General features: G+C 44.2%; 1 protein-coding gene, 1 long non-coding RNA gene and 1 pseudogene across 3 annotated transcripts; all 3 read right to left on the reverse strand.

The window, feature by feature from the left end:
• Nucleotides 1-6,672: 6,672 nt before the first annotated feature.
• On the reverse strand, nucleotides 6,673-12,015 carry LOC147957327 (uncharacterized; annotated as a pseudogene).
• Nucleotides 12,016-12,663: 648 nt separating this feature from the next.
• On the reverse strand, nucleotides 12,664-14,222 carry LOC147957328 (uncharacterized). Its single transcript, XR_015611412.1, has 2 exons — nucleotides 14,180-14,222; nucleotides 12,664-13,461 (listed from the first exon to the last, which is right to left on the reverse strand). It is a non-coding gene; the product is annotated as an uncharacterized LOC147957328 (long non-coding RNA).
• A 22-nt stretch (nucleotides 14,223-14,244) lies between these two features.
• LOC147957329 (UDP-D-apiose/UDP-D-xylose synthase-like) lies at nucleotides 14,245-17,880 on the reverse strand. 2 transcript variants are annotated; one of them, XR_015611413.1, is made up of 6 exons: nucleotides 17,448-17,863; nucleotides 17,253-17,329; nucleotides 16,698-16,886; nucleotides 15,500-15,612; nucleotides 15,011-15,237; nucleotides 14,245-14,349 (listed from the first exon to the last, which is right to left on the reverse strand). XR_015611413.1 is itself a non-coding variant. In XM_087536466.1 (5 exons), exons 1-2 carry the CDS (start codon nucleotides 17,718-17,720, stop codon nucleotides 17,321-17,323), a joined length of 282 nt encoding a protein of 93 aa, XP_087392592.1. In that variant the 5' UTR covers nucleotides 17,721-17,880; the 3' UTR covers nucleotides 14,245-14,349; nucleotides 15,011-15,237; nucleotides 15,500-16,886; nucleotides 17,253-17,320. The 2 variants fall into 2 exon arrangements, 1 of the variants encoding a protein (XP_087392592.1); XM_087536466.1 differs by having other exon boundaries at nucleotides 15,500-16,886; nucleotides 17,448-17,880.
• Nucleotides 17,881-27,058: the final 9,178 nt, after the last annotated feature.

Here is a 27,058-nt window from a genome sequence, read left to right on the forward strand (position 1 = left end):
GTACTCTGTGGCATCCGTAGAAGACAGAAGCTCACCATCAACAGTAGTGAGCTTTTCGGTAGATGACATGGGTGTGGTAGTCGGTTTGCACTTAAGCATCCCAGCTCGCTGCAATAAATCCAAGGAGTACTTCTTTTGTGTCATAACAAGACCATCAGCACGAGAAGTGACCTCAACCCCAAGAAAGTAGTGAAGCTTCCCAAGTTCTTTGACAGCAAAAGCAGAACCAAGAGAGCGAACAAGAGCATCAGCAGCATACCGAGAGGAACTGACAAGAATAATATCATCCACATAGACCAAAAGATACACTACAAGAAATATGTCAACTTGTGACCTTCTGTTAGTGACCCTGAAAGAATTGGTCATAGATCTATGACCATTTCAGACCAATTGGTCAAAAGTTGTTCGGGGGGCTCCAAAACATAAACTATAACGACCATTTTGGTCAGAAAGGTCGTAATTTCCTTACACGAAATGGTCATAAAGCAGATAGCACTGGTCTGCTGCCTTATTTCTAGCTGATCATGACCAATATAGATGGTCATAACCTTGTAAATTGTGGTGGGTTGCTATGACTAGGCGCCACCTCATCAGTTTTGCCTATGTGTCATGTCCATGTGGCAGTTTTTGCCCTAGGTTGTGAAGCAACCTATATTTCTGTCATTCCCAAAATTCCCAAAAACATCTCATAAATTCTTTAGGTCATATCTTCATCAAATATGTAAAAAAAACCTTCCTTGCCTAGTTCAAAACTAATTCAACAATATTCATTTTTCTATTCTGTTCACGACATCACTTTATGAAGGAAGTGCTATTTATATATTATTGATTGCCCTCGGAATTTTTGGGCACTCTTTCCTATCCAAATCATTACCGCATGACAAAATTCAGCTCCACTTGCCTAGCAAATCTTCCTCGGCAAATTTCCAAAGTTTTTGTCCACCTAGAAGCATTGTGAAGGAAGCACTTTTTTTATATATCGAAATGACATGAAATTTATACAGTTCCTTAATATGCCCAAATTATCACCCTCCTCCAAATTGCAGCTCAGTCAAATCATCTATGTGAGCCCAGGTTCAATTTATATTTTATGGCCAAATTGGCACGTTGCAAAGCAAGTGTTATCTAGACCCCTCCTATTACCCTCAAACTTTTTGGGCACTCTTCCATACCCAAATCTTTGCCACATGATAATATTCAGCTCAATTTTCCTAGTAAATCTTTCTCAGGAAATTTTCAAAGTTTCTACCTCGAGAGAAGCTTTGTGAAGTAAGTACTAGCTAGGCTTACCCAAATGATCTGAAAATTTACTAGCGCATGACCATACCTATGTAACTTACCTACACCAATTTTTAGCTCATTTCATTCATCCAATCTCTCTCACTAGTTTTCCCAAGTTTCTGTCCATAGAAGAGAATTGTGAAGGAAGTACCACTTTGGCATTTCCAAATAGTATCCATTTTCTACAATGGTTTCCTATGCCCAAATAACCATTCTCCACCTAATGCCAGCTCAATCCGTTCATTATTTTGAGCCGAGCTTCAACATTCATAGTTATGTCCAGTGTGGTAGTTCGGAAAGCAAGTACCACCTAGGCTCCTCCTTTTGAGCTGAAAATTTGTGAAGACGGTCTTCTTAGTTACTGATCATCCTCAGCCAAAACTCACGCCCATTAGCCATGTACATTTCCCGTATCGCTAATCAAACACTTGGCTGTTAATTCATGTTTGAGCATCGATCAGTCTCCTCGTGAGAATCTTATGTTGTAATTTTCTTCCTAGCACCAACCTGGGGAGTGCCCAACCCACTAGACATGCCTAGGCCGCCCAAAACGCATGGCAACGCCACGGTCACGCGGTGACCACGCGGCGGGCATGCGAGTTTACGCGCTCTAGAGTTGGGGCCCTCGGCCACTGCCCAAACCTCTACGTATCCCCACCTAACCATGTATTTATGATTAAATAGGTCCTTATGTAACTAGAAATGATTTTTGGAAAAAATAAATAGCAAACTATGAGGCAGCTGCAGTTCAAATTTGACCCGCTTCCTACTGAATCGGTGGAAATTTGTCTTTTTCACGAGAGGTGGATCAAAAAAATTTACACCCAACCATTTTGTCAATTGTGCATTAAATATGGCCTAGTATTTTATAAAAATGATTTGGTCCAATTTTGCAACAATTATTTGGTAGTTCCTTCACAAAAAAACCTCCTTTTGGGCACTCGAAAAATGGGAAATGATTTTTTCATCTAAAGAAAATGAAAAATTCCTTAGGCGATATAGTTTGGCATTCCAATATGCACCCTTGTGCACAATATGAGATCATTTGAATAAACTATGCCATGGATGTGGCCATAAGATTGATCATTTGGCTTGAGAGCCATCGATCTCCACACGTGATAGCTCGTTTTTGAGAACACTTTATAAAAAAAATGTCGTATTACAAGTTTGTTATTTTTCCTAGGAACTTGTCCACATATAATGACACAATGCGAAGGTTTCCCAATTTTTTGATTTTTTTTTGAATTTTTTATGCCCGTTCAAAATGCGGTCAAAACGGCGGGAATGACCATTCCAAGCTAGTGGTTGAATCTTGGAATTTTTTTTTGGTGTTTCTCTGATTAAATAGATACTTATGTACCTAGAAATGATTTTTTTTAAATAAAGAGAAAACTACAAGGCAGCTACAGTTCAAATTTGACCCGCTTCCAGCTGAATAGGCGGAAATTTGTCTTTTTCACGAGGTGGATCAAAACTTTTTACACCCAACCATTTGGTCAATTGTGCATTAAATATGTCCTAGTATTTTATAAAAATGATTTGGTCCAATTTTGCAACAATTATTTGGGAGGTCTTTCACAAAAAAATCTCCTTTTGGGCACTCGAAAAATGGAAAATGGTGTTTTCGTCCAAAGAAAATAAAAACTTCCTTAGGAAACATTGTTTGTCATTCCAATATGCACCCTTGTGCACAATATGATATCATTTGAACAAACTATGCCATGGATGTGGCCATAAGATTGATCATTTGGCTTGAGAGCCATCGATCTCCGCACGTGATAGCTCGTTTTTTAGAACACTTTTTTAAAAAAATTGTTGTATTACAAGTTTGTTATTTTTCCTAGGAACTTGGCCACATATAATGACACAATGCGAAGGTTTACCAATTTTTTGATTTTTTTTTAATTTTTTATTCCCGTTTCAAAATGCGGTCAAAACGGCGGGAATGACCGTTCCAAGCTAGTGGTTGAATCTTGGAATTTTTTTGGTGTTTCTCTGATTAAATAGATACTTATGTACCTAGAAATAATTTTTAAAAAAAATAGATACTTATGCCATTAATGTGGTCATAAGATTGATCATTTGGCTTGAAAACCCTGAATCTTCACGCGTAATAGCTCATTTCTGAGAACACTTTTTTAAAATAATTGCCGTATTGCAAGTTTATTATTTTTCCTGGAAACGTGGTCACATATAATGACACAATGCTAAGATTTCCCAATTTTTTGAATTTATTTTGAATTTTTTATGCCCGTTTCAAAATGCGGTCAAAACGGCGTGCTTGACCGTTCCTAGCTAGTGGTTGAAACTTGCAAAAAATTTGATGTTTCTCTGATTAAATAGATACTTATGTACCTAGAAATGATTTTTGGAAAAAATAAAGAGCAAACTATGAGGCAGCTCCAGTTCAAATTTGACCCGCTTCCTGCTGAATCGGCAGGAATTTGTCTTTTTCACCAGAGGTGGACCAAAACTTTTGACACCCAACCATTTTATCAATTGTGAATCAAATATGGGCTAGTATTTTAGAAAAATTACTTGGTCAAATTTTGCAACAAATATATGGTAGGTCCTTCACAAAAAGAACTCAATTGGGGCACTCGGAAAATGGAAAATGAATTTTTCGTGCAAAGAAAATGAAAACTCCCTTAGGCAACATTGTTTGGAATTCCAAGATGCACCCTTGTGCATAATATGAGATCATTTGAACAAACTATGCCATGAATGTGGCCATAAGATTGATTATTTGGCTTGAAAACCCTGAATCTTCACGCGTGATAGCTCATTTCTGAGAACACTTTTTTAAAATAATTTCCGTATTACAAGTTTATTATTTTTCCCGGAAACTTGGTCACATATAATGACACAATGTGAAGGTTTCCTAATTTTTTGATTTTATTTGAATTTTTTATGCCCGTTTCAAAATGCAATCAAAACGGCGGGCTTGACCGTTCCTAGCTAGTGGTTGAATCTTGCAAAACTTTTGATGTTTCTCTGATTAAATAGATACTTATGTACCTAGAAATGATTTTTGGAAAAAAAAATAAAGAGCAAACTATGAGGCAGCTCCAGTTCAAATTTGACCTGCTTCCTGCTGAATCGGCCGGAATTTGTCCTTTTCACCAGAGGTGGATCAAAACTTTTGACACCCAACCTTTTTGTCAATTGTGAATCAAATATGGCCTAGTATTTTAGAAAAATGATTTGGTCCAATTTTGCAACAAATATATGGTAGGTCCTTCACAAAAAGAACTCAATTCGGGCACTCGGAAAATGGAAAATGAATTTTCTGTGCAAATAAAATGAAAACTCCCTTAGGCAACAATGTTTGGAATTCCATGATGCGCCCTTGTGCACAATATGAGATCATTTGAACAAACTATGCCATTCCAAAATGCACCCTTGTGCAAAAAATGCAAGAGACACAAATAGAAAAAAGCACAATAACATAAGCTTGAAAAAGTATTTGATGTGCTCCACATGTGCTATGATTGTGAATTATAAAATTGATGTGCTCCAAATTTGCAACAAATATTTGCTAGGTTCTTTATAAAAATATCATTTTGGACACTCGCAAAAATGATTGTCTTACAAAAAACTCATATCTTAGAACACTTTTTTAATGATATTAACATTATTCAAAGTTTGTTATTTTTACTGAAAAGTAGGTCACACTTGGTGACACAATGTGAAGGTTTTTTATTTCTACATTTTTATAAATTTCTTAGGTCATCAAATAGCAGACATGATTCAAAATCTTATTTTCAATCAATTACGACCAATTTAAATGGTCTTAACATCATCAAAGGGGATATTGTGTTCTCATTGGTCTAAAATGAGCTCACGCGGATCATGGATTAAGCACCGTCGGATGCGCCCGGATCCAACGGCAGCCCACACCCACCTTGCCGCTCTCACCCTGTATCCCTCTCATCCTCGTCCACCCACGAAACCCTAGCCCCCTTCTCCCTCCCAGATCCAATCCAAGTTAGAGCCCCCATCCCCCATCTCCATTCCTGCGCGCGTTGGCCACCTCCCTCCGGCGGAGCTCGACCCCCACCCCCCAAGCATCGCTGCTCCACCCTCTCCCGTGAGGGTCTTGAGTTTACCCCACCCCCTCCGCTGGCGAGCCTCTCTGCTGCCCGCGCGCCCACAACCTTCGTCCCCTGTTGCTCTCCCTGCTGGCCCTCCTCCCTCGCCCTGGCTCCCAGCGCCGCTTCGACCGGCCAGCGCGCCGCCATGACCCACCAGCCCATGCTCGCGTCGCCCGCTTCATTCGCCGGATCTGGCCGCCTCTCTCTTCCCGTACTCTCTATTTGTCATGATTTCTCTATCTGAATCTCTCTCTCTCTCTCTCTGTAGGCACCCATGAAGGCAAAGATGGATCCTCACCGGCGATGAGGACGCCTGGACTACTCGGGTGGTAGCAGCCATGGCTTCTTCTTCTCCAAGCATCGGCCTCGGCCATGGCGTCGACGATCCAGTCCTTGAAGGCCCACCAGATCTTCGACAGCCGCGGCAACCCCACCGTCGAGGTACGCTGGCACGCGCCCATCCCCCGTCCGTCTCCTGTTGAGCCAATTATTGTTCGTGTGCTTATTGGTTCGTGTGCTTATTGGTTCTTCTTCAGTAGGATATGTCGTCCCTCTGAGCCAATTATTCATGCCCCAATGAATTATCTTCCCTATGCTCTAGGTAGTCAACTGTGGTCGATGTTAGAGTATTGTAACTGCATTTCACATGCCAAAGTAACGAATAGGACAATATGGTAAAAGGAAAATGGACATGGAACCCCGTGTGTCAATTCTGTTCTGAATCTAAGAGTATCCATCATCTCTTCTTCTAGTGCTCTGCTGCAAAATGTGTTTGTTCTCAAACAGTCCTGGTTAAATTTATTGGCAGTAGACATCGTAATATTCAAATTGTTGGGCTTGTAGCTATATGCTTAGTTATTTGGCTAATCTCATGGTTTTGTGCATCAGGTTGATGTGTGCTGCTTAGATGGAACCTTTGCCAGGGCCGTTGTTCCCAGCGATGCATCAACTGGTGAGTTATTTTGTTATTATCGTTGCTCTCTCCTTTTCAACCTTAAAATTTTGCTTTGGTTCCTGAGTTTCCGACTAGTGAAGGCACAAACTCTTATTTATATCATTATTTATCGAATGTTATTGTATTATTTTTGTTGAACTAATCTTGTCTGAATCATCCCTCTTCTGTAGGTCTTTATGAAGCTTTGGAACTGAGGGACAATATATGGATCTGACTACTTGGGAAAGGGTGTTTCCAAGGCTCCATTTGAGTGAATTTTATATTAGCGTGGATAACGAATTCCTGAGCTACAGTCTTAAGTAATTCTTTTACCTAGTTAGTGTTGGTGTAGTCTACCGTCGCTCACATCTTTTGGTCTGACATATCTAGCAGTGTTACTGTGTTACCCTGACATTTCTGCATGGTTGTTTTGTGCTGCTGGCCTAATTAAACAAGATAAATATACTGACCCTGATGTGTCAAAGTTGCCCATTTTCCCTTTCTTAAACAATTTTACTTTGTTTGTGTTCTTCCTGTATGTCCAGTTTCACATTACTGGTTTTTCATGCCATATTCATCAATCCTGCTCACATGCCTTACGATTGAGTAACCTGATTAGTATTAACACCACTGTCCTATTACATGTATCATTTGACACACACATTAGTAAATCTGAATTAATTTTGACATAGTTGCTTATTGATTGAATATGAGTATTGTTCCGTATACTCAAATGGAACGTTGATCTGTTGTAACTTTGAATGATCGTTTTTAAACCTTGTCGTGTATGTGAAACATTTAATGCTTATTTCTTGCTAAGTTTGTCATATGTGCCAATTCAATTCCCTGTTTTGATGAATATGCCTATTCCAGATAAGTAGAATGAGCTTGTTAAAATAATAATAAGTAGAATGATAAAATACTGGTGTGTCTTTAGTTTTTATATTAAAAGTATCCGTGTAATATTTCTTCTATCAGTGACATACTTTTTGTTCTCTTTTGAATGTCCAGATGTTTTGCAAAAGGAAGAAGCAGTACTTGAAGAAGCAGATTACAATGTTTTCTTGTCGTGAAGCACTAGATAGGCTTGTTCTATTTATTCTTCCTGTTCTAGAGTATTCCCGCACCTGAATGCTTGACTAAAACATGTTGTAGGTTGCTTGAATCTGTACATATGTGATGGAAATTTGTAGAATGTGTGTTCTGAGATATTTCCGTAATATTCAGCTAATTCATGGTAACTTGATTCATATTGTTATTCAAACTGGTTTGAAAATTTTCTTTAAATGGTCTGGAGTTGGACCTTAAAGAGGCTAAGGATCAATTATATTGGACAAATATTTTGGGTAAAAAAGTAAAACGAAAATAAATGAATGTGGAAAGGCCAAGGCCCAGGAAAGAAAAACCTGGAAAACATTGGGCTGGACTCATTTGAAAAAAAAAGATAAAAGGCTAAAATGTGGGCTTGGCCCATGTAGTCAACCAAATTAATAGGGAAAAAATACATTAAAAAGGCCGAATTGTTGGGCTAGGCCCATGTAGAATCGAATTGGACCGGGCTGAATCTTGTGCCACGTCAGATTGCCACGCTGGATGCCTACGTGGCCTGGGGGGTTGCTAGTGACCAAAACACCACAGTAGACGTATTTTGGTCATAAACGTCTTCGACCATTCCAGAAGAAAGGTCGCTATAGTCAGTTTATGACCGCCAGCTTTTGACCTTCTATTTTTGGTCACAAAAGGTCGCAAATGAAAAACCATGAACTTTCAGTGACCAATAGTGGTGGTCACAAGTTGACATATTTCTTGTAGTGATACATAGTGACTTCTGGCCTCTGTAGAAGAAATAATGAGGAGTCAGCAGTGGACGACGCAAACCCATGAGCACGAAGAGCTGAGGAAAGACGAGCATGCCAGGCACGAGGAGCTTGCTTCAGACCATAGAGCGCTTTGGTGAGACGACAAATGTGATCAGGACGGTCAGGATCAGAGAAACCAGGCGGCTGTCGCTTATAAACCTCTTCCTCCAAGAAACCATGAAGAAAGGCATTCTGCACATCAAGTTGACGAAGAGACCAACCGCGAGTGACACCAAGAGAAAGAAGAAGCTGAATGGTGGTAGGCTTAACGACGGGACTGAAGGTGTCCTCGTAATCAAGACCATAGCATTGCCTAAATCCTCTGGCAACAAGGCGCGCTTTATAACGCTCAATAGATCCATCCGAGTGCTTCTTCACTTTGAACACCCACTTGCAGTCAATAACATTAACCCGTGGTGGGGGAGGAACAAGAGTCCACGTCTCGTTACGAAGAAGAGCATGATACTCCTGCTCCATAGCCTCTCGCCAATGAGGAACACGCATGGCAGCCTGATACGAGCGGGGCTCAGAAGACGGATCCGCAACAGCAGGAGCTAGACATGTTGCCAACCAAGCAACAGTACCATTCGTACGTTCCTTTGGTCGAAAAATACCACTACGACTGCGTGTATGTGGACGTAACACAGGAGCCGTCGAGGTCGAGGGAGCAGCCAACGAGGGGCTGGGCGACGATGGTGAAGAAGAATCAGCCGGTGACGAGGAACCAGGCGATGGAGCCAGGTCCTCCATCGTGGCAGGTGGAGAGGTGGATCCAGAGCCCGCCAGTGGGCTATCCAACAGAGCCGCAGGCGAGGCCGGTGGAGCGGGCTGAACCACGGGCGATGCCAGCGTAGCGAGCTGAGCCCCAGGCGACACCAAAGTAGTGAGCCGAGCTGCGGGCGAGTCCGGCGTAGCGGGCCGATCTGCTGGAGACGCGGGCGAGGCCTACGTAGTGGGCCGAGCCGCGGGAGACGCAGGCGTACCAGGCCGATCAGAGGACGAGGCCGGAGCCTCAGGTGCATCCACCGATCGTGCATGGGAACACGGATCGAGGCCATGCAACGTCGCGATGTGATCGACGTGCACAGCAGAGGGCGGCGGCGATGATGATGGGGAGTCCTCCAAAAGCTCCAAACGAGCCCCATGTCCGGTTCCTGCATCAGGTTAGGCAGTAACACAAGAGAGTATGCAACATCATCAAATTGGTCAGAGGCAAGAGAGGATGAATGCATGGACAGAGAGGCATCTGTGGACACAGGTAGATTGGCAAACGGAAAAACACGCTCATCAAACACTACATCCCTAGAAATGTAGACACGATTAGTGGGAACATGAAGACATTTGTAACCTTTATGAAGGGAACTATAGCCAAGAAAGACACACTTTTTGGACCTAAATTCTAGCTTGCGTTTGTTATAGGGTCGAAGATGCGGCCAGCAAGCACACCCAAATACTTTAAAGAAAGTATAATCGGGTTGTTCATTAAGGAGAAGTTCAAGGGGAGTCTTCATGTTGAGAACACGTGTGGGAGTACGGTTGATAAGAAAGCATGCAGTGGTAAAAGCATCACTCCAAAACCGGAAAGGAACCGATGCATGGGCCAAAAGAGTGAGACCAGTCTCAACAATATGACGATGCTTACGTTCAATGGAACCATTCTGCTGATGAGTATGTGGACATGCTAAACGATGAACAATCCCAAGCGACTGGAAGAAGGAGTTGAGGTTGAGATACTCGCCACCCCAGTCCGACTGAACATGAACAATTTTATTCTTGAGAAGACGTTCAACATGTTTTTGAAACTGAATGACAATATCAAACGCATCAGATTTACGCTTAATGAGATAGAGCCAAGTAAAACGACTGTAAGCATCCACAAAACTAATATAATAGTTATGACCACTAACAGAAGTTTGGGCAGGGCCCCATACATCCGAAAAAACAAGTTCTAAGGATGTTTCACCTCATAGCTAGACTCCGAAAAAGGAAGTTGATGACTCTTCCCCTGCTGACAAGCATCACACACTGCTACATCATTATTGCTAGAGACAGTAGGAAGCTCATGACGACGCAAAACATGATGAACGATAGGTGTGGCAGGATGACCAAGACGAGCATGCCACTGTGACGACGAGATGCGAACTCCATTGAAAACCCGAGAGACTACAGGATGCTCCAGACGGTAAAGGCCCTGGTAGATACGCCCACTAAGAAGAACGACCCTCGTGTACCGATCCTTAATAAAAAGATCAAACGGGTGAAATTCACAAAACACATTATTGTCATAAGTGAGTTTAGGAACTGAAAGGAGATTACGCGTCACAGATGGTACTCTAAGAACATCACGAAGCTGAAGCCTCCTAGTGGCATGACTAGTGAGAAGGGATGCTTGACCAATATGGGAGATGTGCATACCTGCTCCGTTGGCGGTGTGGATCTTATCGGAACCGTGATAGGGCTCGCGAGGATGAAGCTTCCCCATCTCATACGTCAGATGCTCCGTCGCACCAGAGTCCATGTACCAGTGCGGATCAACGGAGCAGGATTGAGTATGGCCCTGAGGCTTCTGCGGCGCCCGGTGGTCGGCCATAGCCACCTGACATGCAGTGTTGCACTTATCCTTGCCGTCATTGCCGAGACCGAGGAAACTCTTCTGAAAACGACGATGGCACTTGGAGGCCCAATGCCCGTCAAGACCACGGAGCTGGCAGACCCGCCGACCCCCATCACCAGGTAGCGTCGGAGTGGTGGTGGACGAGGCCAGAGGGAGCGGCGCGGGCCCCTTGCCCGAGGCGGATGACTGAGCGCCGCCGGAGGGGCGACCACCTTGGTAGACCGCGTTGGCGGAGGAAGAGCCGCGACTACGGTTGGCATGGCGTGCCTCAACGCGCTGCTCAGTGAGAAGAAGCGGAGAGTAGACCTCATGCGCCATCATGGGGGTCGTGTTGCCGCGCTCATTAATGATCTCAACTAAGCCATCATACTCTTCATCGAGGCCGTTGACGATGAAAGAGTTGAACTCAGAATCGGTAAGCGGCTGTCCAATGGATGCTAGTGTGTCAGCAAGAGCCTTGACCTTGTTGTAGAACTCCGTTGCCGTGGAATCAAGCTTCTCACAGGTGCCAAGCTCGCGACGGAGGGCACTGACCCAGGCTTGCGACTGTGACGCAAAAGAGCGCTCAAGGATGGTCCAAGCCTCATGGGAAGTCTTCGCGAAGACGATGAGCCCGGCAACAGCCGGAGTTAGCGAACCCTGGATGGAGGAGAGGTTCGCCTGGTCCCGCCCCGTCCAGACACGGTGTACCGGGTTGTAAACCGGGCCGTTCACGCTGTCCACCAGCGCGGGAGGGCAAGGAAAAGTGTCGTCGACGTAGCCGAGCAAGTAGTGGCTCCCAAGGAGCGGAAGAACCTGCGCACGCCAGAAGATATAATTGTCGGACGAAAGCTTGACGGTGATGAGGTTGCCGAAGTGGAACGGTGGCGGCAACGATCCCGTCGAGGCACCTTCCGGAGGCGGGTACGCCATGGGGGCAGGGGCGGTCAGCGCGGGTGGCACCACGGGATTGGAACCCGCGGGCGGCGGTGGCAAGTATGCCCCGTAGAGGGAGGCAACGGGCGCTGCCGGAGTGAATCCCGCCGGAGGCGCGGATGGCATGAGGCCCACCGTGACAGCCGACGAGGTGGCCTCGGGCGCGAAGGCCAGAGGCGCGATGACTCCGGACAATGGGGCGGGTGAAGAGGCGCTCGACGTACGAACCGTCAGCGCAAGTCCCGGCGATGAAGGAGCCGGAGAGTTGTTGGAGAAAAACGAGCCAACGCTCCTGGTCCCGAGCTGCAGCGGCCGCATGGTGGCCGAGTGAAGCGGGAGCAAGAGGAGGGCGGCGAGCGAGGTCGGGAGAAACCCGGGCGAAGGAGGAGCTGGAGGCGGCAGCACCCGACATGGCGGCGGCGGCGTGATGGAGGGGGCGGCAGCGGGGTTAGGGTTTTGCGGAAGCGTGGGTCGTAATTAGGTCTGTTACCATGTAAGACAATGATTTGGCGGAACCAGCTCAACCCTCTAGGGATGGCTTATCTCATATATATAATGGGTGTGTTACAATAGGTACAATATACGTACACAAATACGGAAGCTATACATAGTCTAACATTTTGGGTACGACTTAGTGTGAGCTAGTCTTACTCATTTTCTGGAGGTCTTGGCATTTAATGATTGATTTGGCGTTTGAGTGTAGGGAATCCATCATCATCTCTACTAATTTTTTGGAAGCTATTAGTCGTCATATTCGGGTTGTAAGAGCACGACTATGTTGAGTGCTAACTAGTGGTTGGGGCGCGCCCGTGGCGCGCCGCCTGAGAGGAATCTCGGCGGTGCCAGGTTGGGTGCGCCCCTTTCACTTTTCTGGGTGTACTGCACATTGCTATTGCATGAGAGAGCATGAAAGTAGTGCAATCTGTTGACTGCACTACATGATCGATGCAACACACTGACACGATAGATCATCTTTAGAATTAAAGACAGTTACATCATATATATTATGAGGTGCCTTAGAGGTTACATGACCGATGACATAGATGACATTGGTTCAAAAGCAACGGCAGCATCCAAAAGCGGGGCACGATCAATCAATCTCATGGGAACATTTTCATTTCTTGTTTCAAAAAGGAAGTTATGCCCAAATAATTTCCTGTCAATGAGTAGAACCAGCTCACCTCTCCATCTTCCTCCAACTCGCTTATCCCGGTGGAAATGGCGAGGATGGGCCAGTTCGGGAGAAGATGAAGAAGTGGCACCGACGCCATGGTCGTACGTGCATGTACCAGCCTAAGTGTGGCACTGGCACAATGAAGCAGCCGACGTTGAACCAATCTTTGTCATCCTGACCCCCAGCTGCTTGTTGCTTTCCATCCCGCTGAACATACTCGACAATGCAATGACACTTGAAATTCTGAAAGATTGAGAAAATATAGGCTAGGTGTAATGAGCTATGATACTAAAACCACCAACGAGCGCACGCACTTGAGTCCGTCGACGCGGCCTTGGTATTCTTGGTGGTGACCTCCTTAGCTTTTCTTAGCAATGACAGGATCCCATTCAATGTCTCAGATTCAGATGGAAGGCCAGCACTGATGTTGCTATTTACTCTTTGTAGGAACACATATTTAGATCTAGACGGAAAAAATAGCAAGGACATACTGGAGGTGTCACCTTTTGTTAGCACCAACTACATTCTCATTGGTATCGATTGTTTCATCCCATTCACCAATCTTCTGCTTGTCATAGTTATGCCCAACTCTTTAACATAGGAGTGACAGAGGAATTAGTGCATATGAAATTTAGGTGAATCACTATGTATGCAACATAGGTGAATTTACTGCCGATGAATTTTGTGAAGTGTCATCCTGAGTGAATAAATAATTCAGATGATGCATGTTTAAGATAGATACACAAGAGTACCCAACGAGTTGTCCATAGGGGAGGTTGGGATCCACTTGTTGTAAGAGTGTGAGATGATAGTATTAGAAGTGAATGATTTTTTTATGTGGGTGTACTGATTAATACTTAAATAAACAGGAAAAATTGGAATGGCAGAAAAATAAGATGCTCAGACTAAATCTGACAGTACGAATGCTGCACTACTTGACAACAAGCAGCATCACAGAATTAGCTAATCAAAGTAGGCTATGTGTTCATCTTTTCATCTTCAGTAGATCATAGTTTCATGTTCCAGATTGTTGGATATCAAAAGAAATAGTATCAAATAAAGTCAAACTACCAAAGCCAGAAGATCACCTCCTAAATATAAGGTTTCAGTCACAGCCAAAACAAAAGGGTAATAGTTAATCATATGACACCAAATTTACTATGACCAAATTGCAACCTCTCTAAGGAAACGTAGACTTAATTCAGTTGGGACATAAGACACATGTTGACTGGTCAATTATGCACACACAGGAAGGGATGAAAGATCTGAAAATGCAACAATTATGGTGAGGACTCAAGCAAAATATACCTGTTCTGCTCATCTTAGGTTTGCATACATCTCCCCCCCCCCCCCCCCCCCCTCCCTCTAAAAAATCTCCACTGCATCCCCAGTGAAAAGGCCAGAACAATTTTTTAGAGTAAACATGGTAAAACAAAATCCTTTTTTTTACTGAGATCTCAAGCATGTTTTGGTTGTTCCTGCAACAACAACAGAAAATTCAGTACACTACACAAGAGCAGGAAGTAAGGGGTCAAACTTGCTACTGGAAACAACAGGAAAATATATGCAAAGAAAACACTAAGCTGGCCCATCTTGGCGGCGGCTACTGAATATATAGTATGTTTAGCTATAAAACCTTGTATGCGCTTGATTTGGCAGCTAATTTATATCAGGTCAAGTAGACAAGAAAACAATTATCCTAGTAGTATTATCGCAAAAGAAATGATTAATCTACGGCTGCCTACCTCCGTGAAATTGCTCTCCTTCTGCGCACTGTTACAACAACATTTTCTTCCAAGATGGCCACACTACTGAATGAGAGTAAATAAATTTTCTATATAAGCACCTACATACTCCCTCCATTCCTAAATATAAGTCCTTGTAGAGATTCCAATATGAACTGCATACGGAGCAAAATGAGTGCATCTATATTCTAAAATATGTCTATATACATCTGTATGTAGTCCCTGGGAAATCTCTAAAAAAGACTTATATTTAGAAATGGAGGGAATATAACTTTGCCTAATGAATGAGCACAGTAGCAAACTTAATGACTCATTTTTTTTCTTCCTAATTGAACCTTCTTAATGATAAAATTCCAGACCACATAAAATTGAGTCTAGGTTGGAGCAGACTCACCGGAGCGCAGAGCTCGGCCGGCCGCCGAGAATGACAAAGATAGGCCTGGGATGGAAGGTGCAGGAGGTCGAACCTCCGCCCTGCCCCTCCTGCCCTATGTACTGCATTTGGGCAATAAAAGGAGCACGGAACTGCCCTGCTGCAAAAATTAAACAGATCCACCAGAGTTGGCCCCAGCAGTCCTTAACAAAAATGTTGTAGTCTCCTTGTACACCAAACCACTTTTCCTAAAAACAGCAAGAATAAGAAATCAGCAATTCCGCAACCAAATATGGATACTCAACTTCAGTAAATCAGTTCAGTTGTTAACGGGTAGTGTAAACTACGGAAATATTGGCGTTGGACTAAATCCACTTGAGTGAGAAAAGTTCATTTATTCTTGGCTAAAGCAAAAATGGCTTAGTACATGACACCAGTTCTAATATCCTTGTGACTCCTTTCCGTAGATGTAACAAACAGTTATTCAAAATGAATCGGATAACTGCTTACCTATCTTGTGCCAAGCCGGGTGGCTGCGGTACAGTGATCATTCACTTACGTTCTGAATTTAACACTCCAGGGCAACCAGGACCCAGCAGCAAACACAACAGATCTGCAGCCTCCTGCAAGAACAACAAATCCATGCATCGAATCTGTCTTAACACCAAATCTCATCTCATGCATTGAATCAATCAGCAGTTTTTCAGGGCTGCAAATTAACTGAACAGATATACGGTGTATTCATCACCAGCTAAATCCTGAAGATACAGAGACATTCGGGCATAAATTAATGAATGAGGCAGTAGAATACTAAATCGAAACAACAGACACAAATGGAGGAGATCGGCATCTGTATTCAATAAATGAGATAAAGTTCAGATTCTTGATAGCCTATAACTATTCTTGCTTGTAATATTAATATTACAGAAAATAGAACTAAAAATTCAGATACGCATAACTGGCAATAGATCTTCATAGCATACTTGTACTTCCTAAGGATTTTAGTTGGTGCTATTCGATCACCCACAAAAATCAGGCCTCCTTGTGAGCTCATGATAGAAAGCAGTAATTCTACCAAGTACAAACAAGTGCACAGATTGAACTTTAGTAAACCAGTTCACTTCTTAAAATATACGGATAACACAAACGAAATAATGGTATTGGACTGAATCTACTTGAGTCAGTGAAGTTCATTGGTGCTTGGCTAAAGCAACCTATTTCATCTCTGTTCATTGGTGCTTGGCTAAAGCAACCTGTGCTTCTGCACAAGCAGTAAGCTGTGACATGGAAGGCACATAGGACATAGCCACAGCTTAGTACAAGCACAACAAATTGAATACTACTCAAATGGCAACATACTGCGTTTTTAATGCACCAAATGTCATCCCTCATGAACAGATTTAAGAATCAATCAGCAGTTCAGGACTGCAAATTAACTGAACAGATATGCGTTGTACTACTATTCATCATCAGCTAAATCCTGACGATACAGAGACATCCGGGTACAAACTTAATGAATGAAGCAGTAGAATACAATATGGGAAGACATCACAAATCATAGAAAGGATGATCTTCCCAAATGAAAGCAGATCAACAAGGACAACTTTCTGTAAACTGGCAGAACATTAGCTTCTCACTTCCCTATGTAAAATTAAACTCAAACTACATCGACACCGAAATCAAGTTGTATTTAATTGACAGTTGTTACCTCAACAAAAGCATTGGTAGCAAGTAGCAACACTATCAACATGATCCTTTCAAACATATGTACGAACACATCGTGATTGCCAAAGAAGAACTTCCCACATTATTTGTACTCAACAGCTGATTCATTGGTGCCAAATGGTCTATCTCTGGACGAGGATAACAGGATTTTCTTTTCTCCCTAAACAGGAACCTACAGAGGAAATTAGTGAAGATATAGGAGAGCTGCATCTGTATTCAGTAATTCAGATGAACCAGTAGAGTGGAATCCAGCAAGATCCTTTCACATGTAAACTTGGACATGCAGTGGAAAAATCATGCAGCAAGTACCCATCAAGAAATAGTCATCATTATATTCTCACAGTATCCTATCTAATTCCAAGATAGATGGTGCTAAAAAGGGAAAAATCAACTCCACACAGTAGAGCATATATGCTTTGAGTAAACATGTGAACAATCCAAATTTAAAATGAATCTCTTGATTACATAACATATTATCTTATATCTGCGAAAACGAAACTGGAGAGGTTAGTACAAATATGCAATAAAACAAACTTACTTGCCAAATTTCTTAAAGATATTTCTGCAGCCTGATGCCGTACTTCTTTCCTTGTACTACCAACACCTTCACCCAACCTAATTAAATGAAGCAAGCTCAAGAACACTAAAGGAGACAATAACAAAATTTTGCAGACCAATCCGCTTAGAGGACAGGAGTTAGCGGGGAAGGGAGGGGAGGTGGGGAGGGGCGCACCAGATCGGACGTCTTGATGAGGCCCTCCAGGCGGGTGTTGTTCATGATGTTGAGGCAGTGGAAGGAGATGCAGTCGGCGAGGTGGGGCGGGGGTGGGTCGACGAGGTGGTCGACAGCGAGGACAGAGTGCGGGGTCTCGGACATGAGCTTCTCACAGAGGTAGGAGGAGATGAACTCGTCGGCCCAGATCACGCAGATGGTGAGCAGTGCTACGAGCACGCCGTCCAGATCCAGCCTGCCGCCGTTGGCAGGCGTCGGCGTCGGTGGCGACATGGCCCGACGGTCGCGTGAGCCGATCCAGGTCGAAGGATAGTATTTTTCTGGAGAGGGGAGGAGAGGTTGCGTGCTCGGGAAAGAAAGGCGTGTGGGGCTCGAGGTTCATCTCCCCTTTTCTTTCTTTTGAACGAAGGAAGGACGAGGCCCAAAGGCAAAACTCCCCTCGTTTCATTTCATTGGCTAGAAACAGAAGGTCGGCCCCAGTCCAACTCGTTCTCCAATTGGCCAACACGCAAAATGCATCTTTGTCGATGTGGCATAGGCGAGCGCCCGCACCTTACGCGACTCTTATTGTGTTTAATTCCAAAGGTAAGGGTATGGCGGTTGGGTTCCAGCCTGACAATATTCTTTGAGGAACAATATGGTGTGGAAGCCTCCTCCTCCGGATTTGTGGCGAGTTGTGGCTCTTTGAGCGTGGCCGTTGTGGCCAGGAACTCTATTCTCTTCTTGGGTTGTTTTTCTCTCGAGTGTGGAACAAGCGGTGCTTCGTGCATGACTGGTCGGGCTTTACGTCGTATCACCCTACACAATCCTATTAGTCTGGAAAATGATTGGTCTTCTTTGTCTTCTTCCTTGCAAATGAAATGCTTAACAGATCTTTTCTCGTTGTTCTGAAGAGAAGTATTGAGTATCACTGATGGTTTCCAACGTTTTACTCTGTTAAAGATTAATCCGCAAGCGAATGCGACGGTGCATGAGATTTCAAATTTGGATTGAATAATAGGTCTGATGGTGGAACGAGAACCTTATCCCTGCATTGCCATGTGTGCAACGGGGAGTATAATCAAGCCAATGTCGTGGCGACTCCCCTCCTCTTCCTCCTCTTCCCTCGTTGCAGCCAAAGGGCAAGGCCGGGCGAAGCCTAGTCGTTGCTGGTGGCAGCAGGGGTATCTTCGTGGCTTCGAGTTGTATGGGGTGCTTTAGCGGTACATTACCACCATTGTATCCTGAATCATGCCTTGTCTGTCTCTGTGTGTGTGTGGTGCTGTTGTATTGTGTGTGTTGGGTTTATTGTGGTCGGTGATTTGTCTATAAAGCAGGGCGAGATTAATCAGTCTGATGGTGTTCTTTTTTTCTTTTTCTTTTTTGAGGGGCAGTCTGATGGTGTTCTTGTAAGTAGTGCTTTGCCCTGTGTGGCGTTTTAGAGAATGATTGTAAGAACATTTTATTTAATCGAGAAAGTTAAATTCCTGTGGTTTGTAATTCTGCAATAGATCCAAACACCTTAGATGCCGTCCATTTCAGATCGTACGCTCACGGGTAATCCCCACGTCCCGATCAAAACTGCCGCATTGACTCCCACATATCACGCCATGCGATGGGACCGGCAGCAATTTGCATGCATGCGTGTGACGTGAGCTGATTTTTAAATATGCACGCATATAACAACAAAACTGATGATGTCATCAAAGATTTTTTTAAAATTCAAACTTTAAAATGTTTTGTAGCGCAAATCCTCGGTCCGATTAAAAATTGTTTTCACGTAAAAAATTCGTCACGACGAGAGTTTCAAAACTAGATTCCATGTTGATAGGTTTTGACGAAAAAAAATCAGATCAGAAGTTATCAGACCACGCTAAGTAAGTTATCATATATGTGGTACATAAGCTATCATCATATTTATATAGAAATTATCACCCAGCGGAAAATGTTGAAAACATATCCCGGTAACATCTGTGTGTAATAACAGAGTAATATACGTCCAAGAGAGCCACGTGAAGGGAGCTGCCGCCCGATGCGGTCGAGCCGATCCAATCTGCGCGTTCGAACATAGCTGCGCGTCCGAGCTCAGGCCTCCTCCGTGCCGCAAGCAGCTCGGGCCTCTGCACAGGTGTGCTCCTGTTTAGACATGAAGCGGTTGCACGAGTCAATTCGGCTCTGCACATTTGCTACGAGCCATGGCCATAGATCCAAGTGCTCTATTTCGGCTCAAGTTCAGTTTATCTGAGCTATGGCGAAAATTCAGTTGAGTTTATCTGAACTATGACAATTTCACTTACATACAATTGTTCGACTTATTTATCTTATATGTGTTCACCTCAAGTTCAGTTTATGCTAGATAAATACATTTCTATATTATGCAGATCACACCGTTTCTTTGTTTGAGGGACTGCAATGGTAAATACAACGGTAACTTTTGGACCCGGGAATCTCCAACGTCTATCCTCTCCTGCACCAAACTTTTGAAGAATAGACAAGATGCATCATCTCACAACATGCTTACTATGTGTTATAGTTACCAACACAGTTATTATGTAGTTATCGGGCTAGATGTACTATAGTTACCAACATGGTTACTATATAGTTATCGGCCTAGATGTACTATAGTTATCAACATGGTTATTATGTAATTATCAGGCTAGATGTACTATAGTTATCAACATGGTTATTTTTATAGTTATCAGGCTAGATGTATTATAGCTATCTACATTGTTATTTTTGTAGTTATCGAGCTAAATGTTGTACAATACACCCTCGATTGCTTCTGAGTGAATAACATGATAATTTACATGCCACAAACCTGATAAATTATGCACAAACAGTGTGATAACTTTGACCCGGGAAAAAAAGTTATCGAATCCATCCTCCAATAGATTTGGTATAAATAACATGGTAACATACGCAAAACAAAGCTGATAACTCACGTCTAAACACCAAGGTAACTTTGACCCGAATGGGGGGTTGTTTAAGAACATACACTTGATAAATACGTGTAAATAACATGATACTTTACACACTGTATTTGTAATAACTCACGCACAAACAACATGGTAACTTTGACCCTGGGGTGAGAGGAAAGGGAGGAAGTTGTTTTGAACACATACCCCCCCCCCTTCCTGATAACTTTCGTGTAAATAGTACGGTAATATGCGCACCGTAGACTCGTTAACTTATGTACAAACACCGTGATAACTTTGTAGGTCTGGTCATGATGGATTTTTTATCCGAAAATGCTTTTTTGATCGGAACGGCGGTTTGAGCTATAAAATATTTTGAAGTTTTGAAATAAAGGAGAATCTAGGATGACATCATTTTTTCTCCTCTAAGAGCATCTCCAACAGGCGCCGGACGCGCCACGCGCAAAAACCAGATTTGCCGCGCGCGCATCGCCTGGTTTGGCGCGGCGCGCAGCGCTGGCTCCAGCAGCCGCGCTAAAATGCAACGCGCGCGCGCCGCTCCAGTAGCGCGCGCGACTCTCACACAAACAACATATGCATTCGAAAACAGAAGCAAAAAGATCAAAACAAACAAAAATAAATAGTTCAATTTCGTTTATTACAACTCAAACAAATAGTTTATCGTTCAATACAACAAATAGTGCAATTAAACTCAACAAATAGTTTAACAATACAATAACGAACGTACAAATCATGATGCTCTTTGTCATCCATTCCATGCCCACCACTCCTCAATGAGATCCTTCTGAAGATCATTATGCGCTGCGGGACGTCGAATGGCATGATAGGAGGCAACAAAACGGGCCACCCTTTCAGTGTTGGGGAACGTAGCAATAATTCAAAATTTTCCTACGTGTCACCAAGATCAATCTAGGAGATACTAGCAACCAGAGAGAGGGAGTGCATCTTCATACCCTTGAAGATCGCTAAGAGGAAGTGTTCAAGAGAACGGGGTTGATGGAGTCGTACTCGTCGTGATCCAAATCACCGATGATCCTAGTGCCGAACGGACGGCACCTCCGCGTTCAACACACGTACGGAACGGAGAGACGTCTCCTCCTTCTTGATCCAGCAAGGGGAGAGGAGAAGTTGATGGAGATCCAGCAGCACGACGGCGTGGTGGTGGAAGTAGTGGGATCCCGGCAGCGCTTCGCCAAGCACAAGCGGGGAGGAAGAGGTGTCACGGGAGGGAGGGAGGCGCCAGGGCTTCAGGTGTGGCTGCCCTCCCTCCCCTCCACTATATATAGGGGCCTAGGGGGGCGCCGACCCCTTGTAGATCCCATCTAGGGAGGGGGGCGACAGCCCTAGGGGTGGCTTGGCCTCCAAGCCAAGTGGAGGCGCCCCCACCCCTTAGGGTTTCCAACCCTAGGCGCATGGGAGGCCCAAGGGGGCGCACCAGCCCACCAGGGGCTGGTTCCCACGCTCCTACAGCCCATGGGGCCCTTTGGGATAGGTGGCCCCACCCGGTGGACCCCCGGGACCCTTCCGGTGGTCCCGGTACAATACCGATGACTCCTGAAACTCTCCCGGTGGCCAAAACTGGACTTCCTATATATAAATCTTTACCTCCGAACCATTCCGGAACTCCTCGTGACGTCTGGCATCTCATCCGGGACTCCGAACAACTTTCGGTTAACCGCATACTAATATCTCTACAACTCTAGCGTCATTGAACCTTAAATGTGTAGACCCTGCGGGTTCGGGAGACATGTAGACATGACCGAGACAACTCTCCGGCCAATAACCAACAGCGGGATCTGGATACCCATGTTGGCTCCCACATGCTCCATGATGATCTCATCGGATGAACCACGATGTCGAGGATTCAATTAATCCCGTACTCAATTTCCTTTGTCCATCGGTACGATACTTGCCCGAGATTCGATCGTCGGTACCTCGTTCAATCTCGTTACCAGCAAGTCTCTTTACTCGTTCTGTAACACATCATCCTGTGATCAACTCCTTGGTCACATTGTGCACATTATGATGATGTCCTACCGAGTGGGCCCAGAGATACCTCTCCGTTACACGGAGTGACAAATCCCAGTCTAGATTCGTGCCAACCCAACAGACACTTTCGGAGATACCCGTAGTGCACCTTTATAGCCACCCAGTTACGTTGTGACGTTTGGTACACCCAAAGCATTCCTACGGTATCCGGGAGTTGCACAATCTCATGGTCTAAGGAAATGATACTTGACATTAGAAAAGCTTTAGCATATGAACTACACGATCTTGTGCTAGGCTTAGGATTGGGTCTTGTCCATCACATCATTCTCCTAATGATGTGATCCCGTCATCAACGACATCCAATGTCCATGGTCAGGAAACCGTAACCATCTATTGATCAACGAGCTAGTCAACTAGAGGCTTACTAGGGACATGGTGTTGTCTATGTATCCACACATGTATCTGAGTTTCCTATCAATACAATTCTAGCATGGATAATAAACGATTATCATGAACAAGGAAATATAATAATAACTAATTTATTATTGCCTCTAGGGCATATTTCCAACAGTCTCCCACTTGCACTAGAGTCAATAATCAAGTTCACATCGCTATGTGATTAACACTCAAGGTCACATCCCCATGTGACTAACACCCAAGGAGTTTACTAGAGTCAATAATCTAGTTCACATTACCATGTGATTAACACTCAATGAGTTCTGGGTTTGATCATGTTATGCTTGTGAGAGATGTTATAGTCAACGGGTCTGAACCTTTCAGATCCGTGTATGCTTTACAAATCTCTATGTCATCTTGTAGATGCAGCTACCACGCTCTATTTGGAGCTATTCCAAATAACTGTTCTACTATACGAATCCGGTTTACTACTCAGAATGATCCAGATTAGTGTCAAAGATTGCATCGGCATAACCCTTTACGACGAACTCTTTTACCACCTCCATAATCGAGAAAATTCCTTAGTCCACTAGTTACTAAGGATAACCTTGACCGTTATCCTGTGATCCATTCCTAGATCACACTTGTACCCCTTGACTGACTCATGGCTTGGCACACTTCAGCTACGGTACACAACATAGCATACTTTAGAGCCTACATCTAAAGCATAGGGGACGACCTTCGTCCTTTCTCTCTATTCTGCCGTGGTCAGGTCTTGAGTTTTACTCAATACTCATACCTTATAATACAGCCAAGAACTCCTTCTTTGCCGATCTATTTTTGAACTCCTTCAAAATTTTGTCATGGTATGTGTTCGTTTGAAAGTACTATTAAGCGATTTTGATCTATCCTTATAGATCTTGATGCTCAATGTTCAAGTAGCTTAATCCAGGTTTTCCATTGAAAACACTTTTCAAATAACCCAATGTGCTTTCCAGAAACTCTACATCATTTCTGATCAACAACATATACTCATCAGAAATTCTATAGTGCTCCCACTCATTTCTTTGGAAATACAAGTTTCTCATAAACTTTGTATAAACCCAAAATCTTTGATCATCTCATCAAAGCGTACATTCCAACTCCGAGATGCTTACTCCAGTCCTTAGAAGGGTTGCTGGAGCTTTGCATACTTGTTAGCATCTTTCAGGATTGACAAAACCTTCTGGATGTATCACATACAACCTTTCCTCAAGAAAAACATCGAGGAAACAATATTTTGACATCCTATATACAAGATTTCATAAATAATGCAGTAACTGCTAACATAATTCCAACAGACTCTTAGCATCGCTACGAATGAGAAAGTCTCATCGTAGTCAACTCCTTGAACTTGCCGGGAAACATCTTAACGACAAGTCGAGCTTTCTTAATGGTGACACTTACCATCATTGTCTGTCTTCCTTTCAAAATCCATCTGCACCTAACAGCCTTACGACCATCAAGTAGTTCTTTCAAAGTCTATACTTTGTTTTATACATGGATCATCTCTCGGATTTTATGGCCTTGAGCCATTCGTCAGAATCCGGGCCCACCATCGCTTCTCCATAGCTCGTAGGTTCATTGTTGTCTAGCAACATGACTTCCAAGACAGGATTACGTACCACTCTGAAGTAGTACACATCCTTGTCGACCTATGAGGTTTGGTAGTGACTTGATCCGAAGTTTCATGATCACTATCATAAGCTTCCACTTCAATTGGTGTATGTTGGGGAACGTTGCAGAAAACAAAAAATTTCCTACTCGTTTCACCAAGATCCATCTAGGAGTTCATCTAGTAACGAGTCATCGGATGCATCTACATACCTTTGTAGATCGCGTGCGGAAGCGTTCAAAGAACGGTGATGATGTAGTCGAACACAACTTGATCCAAATCACCGATGACCAAGCGCCGAACGGACGGCACCTCCGCGTTCAACACACGTATGGGACGGGAGACGTCTCCTCCTTCTTGATCCAGCAAGGGGGAAGGAGAGGTTGATGAAGATCCAGCAGCACGACGGCGTGGTGGTGGATGCAGGGCGTCACAGTAGCAGGGCTTCGCCTATACTACGAGAGAGAGACGTAACGGGGAGAGAGGGAGGCGCCAAGGCTGAGGTCTGAAGTCCCTCCTCTCCCCCACTATATATAGGAGGGCCAAGGGGGGTGGTGCGCCAGCCTAGGAGATCCAATCTCCTAGGTGCGGCAGCCAAGGGGAGGTTTCCCTCCCCCCCAAGGCACCTAGAGGTGCCTTCCACCATTGGGACTCTTCCCTTAAGTGGAACCCTAGGCGCATGGGCTTTTGGGGCTGGTGCCCTTGGCCCATCTAGGCCAAGGCGCACCCCCTACAGCCCATGTGGCCCTCCGGGACAGGTGGCCCCACCCGGTGGGCCCCCGGGACCCCTCCGGTGGTCCCGGTACAATACCGATAACCCCGAAACTTGTCCCGATGGCCGAAACAGCACTTCCTATATATAATTCTTTACCTCCGGACCATTCCGGAACTCCTCGTGACGTCCGGGATCTCATCCGGGACTCCGAACAACATTCGGGTTACTGCATATACATATCTTCACAACCCTAGCGTCACCGAACCTTAAGTGTGTAGACCCTACGGGTTCGGGAGACAAGCAGACATGACCGAGACGACTCTCCGGTCAATAACCAACAGCGGGATCTGGATACCCATGTTGGCTCCCACATGCTCCACGATGATCTCATCGGATGAACCACGATGTCGAGGATTCAATCAACCCCGTATGCAATTCCCTTTGTCAATCGATATGTTACTTGCCCGAGATTTGATCGTCGGTATCCCAATACCTCGTTCAATCTCGTTACCGGCAAGTCACTTTACTCGTACCGTAATGCATGATCCCGTGACCAGACACTTGGTCACTTTGAGCTCATTATGATGATGCATTACCGAGTGGGCCCAGTGATACCTCTCCGTCATACGGAGTGACAAATCCCGGTCTTGATCCATGTCAACCCAACAGACACTTTCGGAGATACCCGTAGTATACCTTTATAGTCACCCAGTTACGTTGTGACGTTTGGTATACCCAAAGCACTCCTACGGTATCCGGGAGTTACACGATCTCATGGTCTAAGGAAAAGATACTTGACATTGGAAAAACTCTAGCAAACGAACTATACGATCTTGTGCTATGTTTAGGATTGGGTCTTGTCCATCACATCATTCTCCTAATGATGCGATCTCGTTATCAATGACATCCAATGTCCATAGTCAGGAAACCATGACTATCTGTTGATCAACGAGCTAGTCAACTAGAGGCTTACTAGGGACATGTTGGTGTCTGTTATTCACACATGTATTGCGATTTCCGAATAACACAATTATAGCATGAATAAAGACAATTATCATGAATAAGGAAATATAATAATAATGCTTTTATTATTGCCTCTAGGGCATATTTCCAACAGTCTCCCACTTGCACTAGAGTCAATAATCTAGTTACATTGTGATGAATCGAACACCCATGGAATTCTGGTGTTGATCATGTTTTGCTCTAGGGAGAGGTTTAGTCAACGGATCTGCTACATTCAGGTCCGTATGTACTTTACAAATCTCTATGTCTCCATCTTGAACATTTTCACGAATGGAGTTGAAGCGACGCTTGATGTGCCTTGTCTTCTTGTGAAACCTGGGCTCCTTGGCAAGTGCAATAGCTCCAGTGTTGTCACAGAAAAGTTTGATTGGCCCCGACGCATCGGGTATGACTCCTAGGTCGGTGATGAACTCCTTCACCCATATTGCTTCATGTGCTGCCTCCGAGGCTGCCATGTACTCCGCTTCACATGTAGATCCCGCCACGACGCTTTGCTTGCAACTGCACCAGCTTACTGCCCCACCATTCAAAATATACACGTATCCGGTTTGTGACTTAGAGTCATCCAGATCTGTGTCGAAGCTAGCGTCGACGTAACCCTTTACGACAAGCTCTTCGTCACCTCCATAAATGAGAAACATTTCCTTAGTCCTTTTCAGGTACTTCAGGATATTCTTGACCGCTGTCCAGTGTTCCTTGCCGGGATTACTTTGTTACCTTCCTACCAAACTTACGGCAAGGTTTACATCAGGTCTGGTACACAGCATGGCATACATAATAGAACCTATGGCTGATGCATAGGGGATGACGCTCATCTCTTCTATATCTTCTGCCGTGGTCGGACATTGAGCTGAGCTCAATTTCATACCTTGTAACACAGGCAAGAACCCCTTCTTAGATTGATCCATATTGAACTTCT

The sequence above is a fragment of the Triticum urartu genome, chromosome 7A, assembly GCF_056163025.1.
Source record: "Triticum urartu cultivar PI428250 chromosome 7A, HENAU_Tu73, whole genome shotgun sequence".
Classification (NCBI taxonomy): domain Eukaryota; kingdom Viridiplantae; phylum Streptophyta; class Magnoliopsida; order Poales; family Poaceae; genus Triticum; species Triticum urartu.